This window comes from Triplophysa rosa, linkage group LG2, assembly GCF_024868665.1.
Source record: "Triplophysa rosa linkage group LG2, Trosa_1v2, whole genome shotgun sequence".
NCBI classification, from domain to species: Eukaryota; Metazoa; Chordata; class Actinopteri; order Cypriniformes; family Nemacheilidae; genus Triplophysa; species Triplophysa rosa.
Window position 1 is genome coordinate 21,849,689 of NC_079891.1, and position 12,924 is coordinate 21,862,612.

At 37.3% G+C, this 12,924-nt stretch overlaps 1 protein-coding gene across 2 annotated transcripts in view; it reads left to right on the forward strand.

Moving 5' to 3' along the window:
* Positions 1 to 2,209: 2,209 nt before the first annotated feature.
* The window catches only part of si:dkey-34e4.1 (carboxyl-terminal PDZ ligand of neuronal nitric oxide synthase protein), a 48,655-nt gene continuing 37,940 nt past the window's right edge, over positions 2,210 to 12,924 (forward strand). The window contains exons 1-2 of one of the 2 annotated variants that reach the window (XR_008961899.1): positions 2,210 to 2,669; positions 4,223 to 4,294. Coding sequence is in view for 1 of the 2 variants with exons in the window: in XM_057323615.1 (XP_057179598.1) it covers positions 2,559 to 2,669; positions 4,223 to 4,294 (183 nt within the window). In the remaining variant the exon portion in view is untranslated. The remainder of the gene's footprint in view (positions 2,670 to 4,222; positions 4,295 to 12,924) is intronic. The other variant, XM_057323615.1, reaches the window with a different exon arrangement.

A 12,924-nucleotide genomic window follows, 5' to 3' on the forward strand; every position in this document is an offset into this window, starting at 1 on the left:
CACACACACTTATGGATATCTGTTGATTTAGACAGAATTATTGCTGTCATCTTATTGCTGACTCTTTAGACAAAATTGCTCTCTCATTTATTCACACCAAAAGTCGCTTTGGATAAAAGCATCTGCTAAATCAACAGATGTAAATGATAGAGAATAACATGACTGGTAAAATAATAATAGATAGAATAATAAATATTAGAGATTTTTAAATGACTAACTTTTTAAATGTAGCGGTTCCTCAGCTCCCATGGCCTAATGGGATAGAATAATCAATCTGATGCATACTGAGAAGGGTATTTATCCCAACCAATCCAGAGGGGGGCACACTACAATAATAGCAGAGCTGGGTAGTAACTGATTACTTGTAATCTGATTACGTAATCAGATTCCAAAAATCAAGAACTTGTAGTTCAATTATGTTACATTTTAAAATACTCGTTATCAGAGTACAGTTACTATTTTATTGTTACAGATTACATTACGTAGATTAATATTTTTTGTAAACCTACCACTTTAACTGTTAAACCAACCAACCAATCCTTGATTGGGAGTCTAACGTGTTTTTGTTTACAAGCATTTTGTTCACAACCCACGATAGCGAGTCTGGCGTATTTTTGTTTACAAGCATTTTGTTCACAACCCACGATAGCGAGTCTGGCGTATTTTTGTTTACAAGCATTTATGTTCGCTATGTTGTTCAAGAACAATCTAGCAACAATTATACTATGATTTGCGCGATTAGTGCAAATCACAACATTCATTGCGAAACTGCATTAGTCATAAATCCAAATAGATTTGTGCTGCTGAATTGTCCATGCACAGCATTCACAATATATTATCTATTTTCAATTTTTTTGTTCACAAAGGTAATACATGTGAAAAATATTGATATATTCTCCATTGTTTAAATTGGATTTTGTATAAAATAATCACAAGCAAAGGCGGGTGATAAATTTAATCTTTCACAACGTGATTTTGTTGTTTTGTGACTGTGTGTACCTGTCATTTGTAATCCAGTCTTTTTGTTGGGACATTTAAATTTGCTATTAGCAAACCGTCATTAATGTGGCTTTAATATATGCAGGTATTTATAAATTATGTAGACAAAATCTTATAGTTTAGATTCTAACCTTATTGTCAGATTGCCTTCTGAATACTTTTTGTCTTGCCTATCACTCCATAAATATTATACCCTTTTACATCGATTTGGTATCTACACTTGATATCTACACTGTAAGGCCTTTTTTCTATTATTTAACATTTTTTATTGTAACTACATGTGCTGTTGTATTGCAATCATTCAGTATAAAGGTATTTGAATAACTTCTAGTACTTTATGTACTTTTATAATTTAATATAATTGTAATGTTTTAAAATTTAACAAGAAAAGTGTTGTGGACACATACAGGTAAAGATAAAACAGACACTTGTAAACAAATGTAATCTAAATGTAATCAAAAAGTAGTCCGATTACTTTACAATAAATGTGTAATCCAAAAGATTACGTTACTGACTACAAATTTTGCCATGTAGTTTGTAATCAGTAACTGATTAAAATTCCCAAGTAATCTACCCAGATCTGCCTACAAGGATCTGTTTGCAGCAACTAGTATGAGCAGCTAGCTGGTAACCCTGCCAGGGTGCTGTACCTGAGCTAGGTAACACTATGCAACAATTATAAATTATGTTGTCAGCCGATTAATGTATGACCGATACCATAACTAGGTCTGTATTAGTGAATGCTATACTCGTATTCAACGACAGATGGTGTCATTACATTATATATTATATAGAGTGCACAATGCAATTTGCCGACCAAAACTATAACGAAAACAATTTTCTGTTAACGTTACTTTATTTAAAACACCAATTCTACATTTATTGAAACCCGTTGTGTGTCGTAAACCATCGAATCTAAGATAAAAACATGTATAACGTTACTGTAATAAACTGGTTCATGCATGTTAAGTCTCGTCTCTAATTATATGCTACTATCGAGATTTAGCTTTGAAGAAATGTATGCCCTACTTGTTCTGTTGTAATTCAGTTATGAACTATAGGGGGGTCCTCTCACTCTTTATTATGCTGAAAGCTGTGGAGATTGGTGGTTTCTAAAGCAGGCGGCACTTTGCTCCACGTGAATGCATGGTGGAGTTAGTGAGGAGTGCAACGCAAACAAACCATGTCATTAGCGCTGGATTTAAAACTCGCCGAAGAGACGTGCAGAATTCACCCACAGCGTGATCTTCAATAAACTTATCCACTGCGAGGCAGTTGAACAACTTGAAGCCAGATTTGTATAACAAACGCAACTGATCTCTGAGAGGGGGTAAGAGGCGCCCAACCCAATTCTTTTGTGCTGTGAAGCGCCTTGTGATTTCATTGAGATTTTCCCGGGCTGCCAGACGCATACTATAATGGGCTCCCTCGCTTCGTATCTCTCTTGTACCCGTGACTTGTTTTCGGCTGGTTAAAGCAGCGGTCCTCTTCCGTTGTCAGTAGTTTTGAACCCTGGGGATTGGCAGAGAATTTCTCGCTGAGCATCCGGACGGGTCCCAATGAAAATGCACGGGAGAAACAGGTACAATCTGGTGGACGATGTGGCAGATTCCCGTGTCCCGCTTCATAACGAAGAAGCGTATCAACACGGCATACACTTTCAAGCCAAGGTAAAACACACCACCTTACTGTAAACGTATTACGTCTCATTTGGCTACTTTATTTATCATACGCGAGTATATTACACGCCAGGTTGTCATGATCGTGCTTTGAATCGCAGCGATGACATCAGGCGCCAGGCTGCGGGTAAACAAATGCAAATGCCTCCGGATAGATGTAAGCAAAGAGTTTAACCTATTTAGGTCTCTGGCCAAACTTTCCCGTTCATGTCTGGATGGCTGGTTATTTGCTAGTTTACGAGATTCAAGACGTCTGTTGATTTGTTTCTTTTAAACCCGCTTGAGGTTTGTTTTTTATGTTGACTTTGTATCCTCAACATTTATTAAAATGTATGAACACATTCAATGGATGTCAAAACACCGAGCTTAAAGAGCATTTTAACATCATAGACATAATAAAATGCTTCCCCTCTGTTTACATCTTTTGATTTGATCGGGCTTTGTAGCACCTGCCATATTAAATAAATGAAACTTTATGGTTTTGAAAGTAGTTTTGTATGAAATACATTTGCAGGAAAATGAGAATAAACCCTGATGTAATGACTGATGTGCTTTGCTTACATCGCTTAACAGTGCCCTGTTTAGCATAAGCTACTTAAAACATTTCTGTCCTGCCTGCTCATGACAGATCTCAAATTTGTGCCTAATTCAAGAAATCCAGCACATAATTTAAAGTCCCAGATAAATTTGCTATCAGTGTAGTTTATTAGTGACAGACATGTTCCCACACTTGCGTATTTCATTCACATTACAGCAAGTTGTGTCATAAATACTGGTGTTTTCCCAGAGAGCTTATATGTGTGCCTTTTTTGAAACAGCCAAATGCCTAAGGAAACCTAAAGCTTTGTATTCAAAGCGACTCAGAATCCTTGTGCAGAGTAAATTTAGCTCCGATTTGTGATGCAGGATTATCTTTTGGGATTTTTATTGGCTGAAGATGAAAAGCCATGACCCAAAACCATACAGACGCACATTCTGACTGCAGTCTTACTGTATAATTTTTTTAAATCTCATTGTTTGTGCTGATCTATTACTGTTGTTCTCTTATATGATGGAGAAGGATTTGGATCGTGGAAACTGGAGATAAGGGCAATATCTTAACAGAGCTTATCAATGGGTGATCACATGTATGGAAGTGCATGTTGTGTGACAACAAGCTTATACACTGGAGTGCAAATTAATATGACTGGTGCGGTGCCTGTCTACGCGGTTTACATTTAAAAACTATACTATGATGTTGGGTTATGCAATATTATAAAATGAAACAGTGAAACATTTAAACATGTCAGTAAGAAACACTGCTTATGTTCATAAGAGAAGCTACTGAATGAGAGCCAGCCATGTGCTTTTTTAGCAAAAATAGCACAATTTTAAATTAAGATACCAATGTCCTGCTAATGCAAATGTACCGTTGCACTTGTTGACCTAGAACATACTTTTCTGTGTGCCTTTGCACAAATGAATCCCTCATTAATTCAGACTGGTTGATTCCTCCCATTTTAAACAAAATTGTGTCTAAGTTTTATTCATGTTTCATTCTGCAGTATGTGGGCAGCCTGGACGTCCCGAGACCCAATAGTCGAATGGAGATTGTGGCTGCTATGAGAAGAATCAGGGTGAGTCCCTCAGACGCTTTCCCATACACACAGACAGAGTGCTGCGTAATCACTGCTGATTGGCCCAAAGCAGCTGTTTCCTCGGATGCCTTTTGCCGTGTAAGAGAGTCATTAGCTAGGATATACTGGGCAAGAATCACAGCCTGTGTCTCTATATTTATATTTATGAGTCGATAGTGTGTGTGTGTGTGCTTTGTTTAGGATGTGTATACCCTGATGGTATTTTTGCACCTGAAATTTCAAACCGCACACATGTAATGGGTGGGTTTACAACGGGGCACAGAAAGCCTTGTTATTTCCCATGAGTGATCTCTGCGAGACTTTCAGCAAACAGAAATCTGAGATGACTGCCTTTACTTTGGTTGATTGGTCAGTTTATGTGCGTGTTATGGGCAGCTTGTCTGTTAGGTTTCTATATGTATTTGGCGTGTATCCGCACAGGCACAGCATCCCGGAGTTTGCACTTCAGGCCATTTCGGAGCCAAATTAAGTTGGATTTGTCACTTGATGACATGGAGCAGGTTTGTGGGTGTGTTTGTGCGCCTTGTTACCTTTAGAGCTTCTGACAGGCCTGCCAGAAGATCAAAGCGTTTCAGCTGAAAGATTTTCCTAAACCTTTCTGGCTGCCCTTTGTGGCTGTATTGGTTTCTTTTCTGCCTTTCCTCGTATCTCTGCTTTTCCAATCTCTATATATGGCATACTTTTTAAACTTACATTATGAATATAAATGCATTCAGAGTATACATTTTATCAATATATAATTCCCACGGGAATTCATTTTACAACCTTGGCACCAGGTGCTAGCAGTTGAGGTAGGAACATGACAGCTATGTCCCTGGTTGTCAGCAATACGTCATGTCACTTTTGCAAACTGTCTGTCAAAACACCATGCGTGTCACAAATAAGTTGTTTCGGTTTTTTACAGCTTATATTTTCTTGGTTACCAAGTTCCCACAGAGACAAGTCTAAAATGTATGTCCTGTTATCCTATTCTCCTGGAGGAAACAAGTAGGCTAAGAGTATATGATCCTCTTTCTCTCTTACTGTTTCTCTCTTTGTATTTGTGAGTAAATGATCTTTCACAAATCAACCTTGAAATTTGAGTCCTGCTACAGTATGTGTGTGTATCTGAAACCATGTAGTAGTTTAAAATAGCAATACTTTGTACTAGATTAAAATAGTTTCTCATAGAGAAACTTTCCATGATGCATATAAGCATGTCTGATTGAACAGTTGTTACAGCTTCAGTTTTGTTGACCACGAGAGACGCTACATTTTTTCTGTTGTTTGTTTTTATTTCTGTGGTGTCCTGCGCTGTCGCCTAGCCCACATTAAAAATGAATTGGACCAAAATCATACTTAAATCAAGTCCTGGCTGAATAGCTCTATTGCAGAATAGCTCCTAGTAATGCCAATGTTTGATTGACAGCTCCTTAGGACTTGTGTTTTCAGAGCTAAAATGAACTGGTAAGTGGTCCACTTCCAATGAAGGAAACAACATAAATGTCTCCTGACATTTGCATTGTGTTACGTTCTGTTGTTAATGGTAGTCTAGGAGGAGGAGTAACAGTATTAAATAAAAAGAATAAAGTAGAATAACAAGACGAGAAAATTCAGTTCACAGACCCAACGTAAGACTTCTTAAAAGTGAAGTTTATTTTATAGTTTTCTCAGCCATCTCCGTTATGAGTGGCAAAAAAAACAAAAGAAAAATATTCAAACAATGAGGAAGCAAACAGAACTTCAGGAGGGGGATTAGGCCCAAAATAATAATCAAAATGGAGCAACTAATTAGTCTGCTAAGCTAACAAAGGAAATAGCCCAAATAAAACACAAATATATATGCTCCCTAACTATTGATAAACAGGAGAAAACAGGTTTACACAAAGAAACAAACGGGCACCCACCTCACTATGGCTTTCCTCGGTAAAGAAGTTATTTAGGAAATAAGACATCCAGGTCACAATAGGCTACAACCAGCCCTTACAATGGTCAATTTCAACAGGTTCTAATACACAAACTCTACAACAACAGAGTAGTGCGCAATATAACCCCCCCCATCATTTGGGAACCACCGTTCAACAAGGGAATACCGTAGCCTGAACATAATTGGGATTTTAATTGTTTTGTGTCTTCATTTCTCAGCAGAACTAATTCATGGAACTATGCTATTAATAGTCCATAGCGTATGTGTGTGTATGTGTGTACACAGAGTATGTGTGTGTCTGTGAGTCTTTTGAAAGATTATTGGAAAATGCTATTATGGCGTGAAGTTCACGCTTCAAAACCTTGCATGTACACACACTCATGCACTTAGGTTTCTAATAAGGACCAACTGTAGTCTTCCATTATTTACATATGAAGATTAATACCATGACTACAGACTAACACTCACCCTACCCTAAAAATATTTTTAAGTCATAACAAAGATGATTTATGATCATTTAACAAAGTCCCATAACAAAGGTTTTGTGTGCTAAATGAACACACTGTCCTCATTTTTGCACAGACTTCATTTTTACTGTTACCTCCATATATTGTGCCACTGCAAGATATTAAATCTTTGTTCACATATTAAATCAGTGTAACGCTGATGCTAACTGCAGTCTCACAATACCAGTCAGATAGAATGTGATTGAGTCAGAAGACGGAAAGGGGACAGGGAGAGGAGGTGGTTGGGGTGGGGGGAAGCTGGTGTGTGTGAATGGGGGGGCAGAGGGGTAGTTGATATAGGTCTATGGAGAGAATGAAAGGTTTCATTGTTGTGTGGTGGCCCAGGGACAGATGCAACGTAATGGCCTACATGGACCAGTATTCATAACCTTTTATCTCTCTCTCTATCTCTCTGCACCGTTACAGGTTTTATACAATTCATATTAAATCACATTTGATATTATTTTGATGTGTGTACATTTTACACATTTATATGCAGGGACACTAGCTTTTTATTCCCCTGAAGCTTCCAAATTAATATACATAAATAGTCTCAAGGGTTATTGTTGTGTCTTTTCTGTTATTTAATAATACAAATACAATAGCATTCATTTGTGTAGGTCTTGATAAAGGAAGGAAATCTTGTGAGACTTTCTCTCGGTGCTCAGTCGGTCACACAGCAGGGTTCTTCCCTCTTCTGCTCCCTTTCTTTCTCTTATTCGCTCTTTTCTCTCACACGCTCTTTCACTTCTCAGGACTATTTCTGACAGCGTTAACCAGTTACGAAAGACCAGTACCCCTATGTCGCCATGGCAACCTCCCCATTCTGCTGAAACATGTCGCGAGTCCTCAACCTTCGAGCGTGTTTGCACCATTTGGCCAAACTCCACCCACACAACCTCTTGGTAGTGGCACACACAGTCTACTTTCACCTGAGCTCACTGGCACACCCACAGAGTGTAACTGGCTCAGTCCTGTTGCCATGCTCTTTCTTATCGAGTCCTACTACTACTACCCACCACCAGAGGTGCTAGGGTGCTCTAGTGGATGGTATATACACAATTGGGTAGTAGAGCAAGGGCAAAGGAAGCATGGCTTTCCTTTTTGGTTACCACAAACTGCTATGAGTCCTGATTGGGAAACTTTGGATTAAAGCTCAATCAAAAAATGACTGTTTGTTGCATCTAGCATTTGTAAGCCCTCCTTTCACTGATTAGTGAACAAGAAGGGATTACCATTTACGAGCTGTAACACTTCTTCTCCATGTGTATCTCTGGGATCTCAGGCACATTGTAAAGATCTAGCTGTATCCTGTATGGAGGTTTTTGTTCACTTGTTCATCATTATACTATGTTGAAGACGGCCATCTTCAGCTTCATCGGTCTGTGTTTCATAAGCTTGAACTATATCAGATAAAGACTTCTCCGTGCATTTCAGCTCACATACTGTTGTTATACTGTTTCCATATGTCATGGCTGTGTAAAAAAATTGGTTGTTCCCCTCTTTAAAATTCAGACTTATAGCAGCCTCAATGTAAGTGTGTTTGAGTATGTTATAAGAGAAACACACACGCTCTACCAAACTCCATTATCTTGTGCGTTTTAGTTTGTTTTGTGATTGAGAAAAGTGCTTTAGGGTTTGAGACAGAGAAAGTGAGGTGGGGTTTGTTCCACTTTAGGGAGATTGTATCTCTCCATCTGATTTGTTTCTGCTCCAGTCACTGGTTCTTGAGATCCTTCATCTCAATTTTGTTTTTTTCCTCACATCAAGTCATTTGGCCAGACAGACCTTTGCTCTGTATGTATATGCATCTGTACGTTTTAAGAGAAGACAAAGGCTTAGATTGACTTACACATTCTTATCATACACATTCTATCGTAATGATAATAATAACAACAAAAAGTTATATTCAGTATTAAATAATATAATGTTTCATAGTTTGTGCACATTTATAACATTTTACAAAAATCTATGTGAAACCCTGTATGTTGTCTTGAGTACCCTGAGCTCCTGAAACCACAGAAATCTTTGTGTGCACACTTGGTGATAAACCTCATTCTGATTCCAATTATATGTAATATAAACGCCACAAAACTTAGGGTATCAAGTACAGTAGAGATAATTTTGGATTTTATCAAATAATTTTGTTGAATATCTTAGTCCAAATTGAAAGGATTGGCGGAACAATGAACTGACAAACAAGCCCATAGTGACTGACAAACAAGCCCCTGGAGAGATGGATGTGACAAAGACCTTGCCACAGAGCCAGCATGAAGAACAATGGCAGGACCTAAAGCATCACAATGTCTACAACCAGCAAGTCACAATTCTTCATTCTGAAACTGCTGCAGAAAACAACCTGGGGCACCAGCGAAAGACTGACTTCTATTGGGGATAAATCCAAAACTTCCAGTTTATAGATGGGATATTTAATTTAAATATTATGCTGAATTCATACAACTACAGCAATGGAAAAGTAAAGCTCTTGTGGAAAAATGGATGCATTTACTGAGTAAATAATTTGTAAAATAATATTAACATCATAAATGCAATAAAATGTATAATATATGCAGTACCAGTATGTCAACAGTAATTATTTGCCATAATAGTGCGAGTTGTGCTATTTACAAATATTATAAACATTTTATCTTGATGTTTAACAAAGATCTGCCCTTAATCCATAAACCCTTAATCCTTCATTTTTAATCTCTTTAACTCAAATAAACCATGAATTTAGAGATGACATGGACGTGTTGACATTGTTGTTCAAACACACTTCTGTTTGTCCCTCACATGGGACAGATGGTGCCCTCTTACTGGCCCTGTTTTTTGAGTTGGCCTTCTGTGTGAACACGTGCCCCCTTGAAGAACACACACCCAAATAACCCACTAAATAAACAGACAAACGACACACTAAATAAACAGACTGAACAATTTTGAGCTGTGCACACCTGTTACTGGGCCGTTTATTCACACATGCTTTTGGTCATTCACAAATTGGTGAGTCAATATTCAGATTATTGAAGATCATTGTTCAACTAGATGTATAGTTTCTTAAGAATTTAGTTTTTACATAGACATATACTCCTTATATTATATAAGTACACCCGTCTCTTCCTATATGTTTTTGTTAGGGATGTGTGCTATGATAATTTGACAGTCCTTTAAACGAAAGTTTTGTAACCGTGTAGTCGACTAGTCTAAAAGGAAGAATGGCCCAAAAGGCGGTCCAAAAACTTTGCGTAGGGCCTATGTAATACATGTTAAAGACTAAAGAATGTAGACTATTGATCACATGTTCATATCCAATTTTATTTAATTTAGCTAAAACAGGCATATGTGTTCCACTTTCCTTACGCTATGATCATTAATATTTCTGCATTTGCTGATGCGCCAACCTTGACTGGATCGTTTGAGCATTTGTTTGCTTTGGCTGGTGTGTGCCTGGGCTTACAATATGTAGCCTATACGACCTTATGAAATCCATTTCCTCCTTTAAGTCTATATTTCAGACTCTAAAAGTTCAATAAAATTTTAGTAATCAAATTAAATTATATTTTAGTAATCAAATTAAATAAAAATTTCGAGCATGTGTCGAGCAGTTCTGCATGTGATTATGATGTTAATATTATTTTACATGTTCTTGTTGAGGAAATGCAAGTATTATGCTCGGAGAAAAGTCGGCTCAGTGTTTGTGAACAATACCTTCTGCGCAAACTCTGCAAGGACACACAGATAACACTGCTAAACGATCATGTTTATTCATGTGCTTTTTTTGTGATAAACATTATAATCAAAGACATTTCAAAGTTTTGTGAATCTAGAAGTAGCTTTGTAGCTTTAGATCGTTATCTACTTTTTTGTTTTATGCCTGCATTCCGCGCTTCTGTCCGCATCGCGGAATAAGAACCAATACAGTATGGTTATGCATGGCTCCACTGATATTATTATAATGCCACTTTGATATGATTTGTCCATGATTTGATATGATATACGCCTCCACAATGCGTCTTTTAAGTGGTCATTTCTTTTCTGCAGAGCCTGCTGCAATTGGCACAAACAAAACGCATGCTAGATTTGACCTAAAATTAGATTTTGTAAACTCTCTATAATTCTGAATGACCAGAGACGAAAACCCAATCTAATCACTTCAAACCGTGAATAAGACAGAGAGAGAGTCAGAAAGTCTTTCTTTTCTTTCCTTGTTTCTGTTCTTTCACATTGACGCACAAGAAACTTAAACACACACTAATGGCTAAGGTTGTTGTAGTTACATGGGTACCGTTGGGAGTTCCTGTCAGTGCACGAGTCTTGTCATCTACTCAGTCAAGCACACGCCTTTATCAGCCTCAGCATCAGAGCAGCATGCATGTGTGTGCTTGTATTAGGGGGTCTCTGCATATTCCTTGCTCGCTGTCATGTTGTTTAAATTTTAAAAACTTCTCAGACATATATTACTGAGAACACTTCAGAATTGTTTTCCCTTACATAAACCTGTGGGCATCAGTAGATTTGAAGCAAAACAGGGTTTGGCCAATCATGTCCATTTTTTTCCACAAGTTTGTAATGTCCTGCCCATGAAGTGGTGCGAGAAAAACTGTTTGGCAAATCTCCCACTCTCAGTAGTCGTTTTGCAGATTCAGCTTCCAAAGAAATGTTCTCTCTCCCTGCTTTCTCTCACACACTCACTCAGTTCCTCAACTACACACTTTGTTAATATGAGGCATGCTCTCCGTTGGTCTGAAGTCAAGCGGAAATCCCAATCAAGCGGACAAGCTTGAGAATCTAACTCACTCTCAGCATCACACGCAATGTCAAGGTCGTTTCCAATGGCAACGTCTAATGGAAGTTGTTGGCACATCCCTAGTGCCAAGGGTGAAATTCCGCAGAGATAAAGCCTAGACAAGTTCTCTATGCCCAAGGTCCCTAAAAGTACAGATCAAAAATTAAAATTATAATGGGTTCTTATGCGTTTGTAATGTCTTTTGTCGTGTCGCCTCCGGTGTAGACACTGTGTTAGGTTTTCCATCATTTCTTTTTTGTCTCTTTGAGTTTGTGGAATATTGAGTTGCTAAGTAAAAGCTTTTGAGGATTGGCTTAAAAAATAAATGGCGATGTCATGTAGTTGTATTCTCTCATGACAACTAAAGCAATACTAGTCACAAGCTGAGAGAGATATAAAGAGAGGTCTAAAGAGAAATGTAAAGTTTAAACCCACAATGCAGATGCTGCAGATGATTGGATTCAGCTCACAATTCTGAACAGAGTTAAAACTCCATCCCAGTTTTTCCTGTTTTTCAAGTCTTAAATTATTTACCAAAATGTTTATGCACAGTAAAGAAAGGTCATTCAGTAAATCTTTAAATATTTCAATGCACTTTGCACTCGAGCAATAATATATTAAAATTTCATTCTTGAACAAAGTTACAGACTCCTTTTGTCATGTAAGGAATGCTGAAAAAATGTAAATTATAAAACAATGCCCCTTTTTGTTTGATGATTTTTAAATTTTTAAATTTAACCTTTATTTTTCCAGGAAGGTCCCATTGATTAAAATAAATCTCTTCTTCCAGGGAGTTCTGGCCAAGATGACGTACCAAAAATTCCACATACACATAACACACAAAACAAGTTCTAAACAACCAAAGCTAAACATATTAATCATGAAACAACAAATTAATTAAAAAAGCAACAAGGTTCGTTCATTTTACACCGCAATAAATTTTTAAACATATTCAAAGAAGGAACTTTTTCTAGCGGAGTAGTGACTTGTAATTGATTCCATAGCAATGGAGCACAGTAAGAGAAAGATGATTTTCCGTGTTCTGAATGTACCCTAGGAACTACTAATTTAATTCCAGTTGACGATCTGGTGTTATGTTTTTTTATACACAGACATAAAAGACTAATAGTGTAATTTGGTAGCATTCCAAGCAATGTCTTTTTTATATACTGTATATATTAATATATGTGATTTCCTTCTTTGATATAAGGAGGTCCAACCTACAAAGTTATATAACAAGCAATGATGAGTATGTGAACAAGCATTTGTTATAAAACGCAATGCAGCATGGTAAATACAATGAAGTTTTTTCAGTAAATATATAAATGCATGCATGTAAATAATATCCCCATATAGTCTATATTTTCTTTCTAGCTCCAAAGGAGAAAAAAATTTGAACACCAAATCAATATGA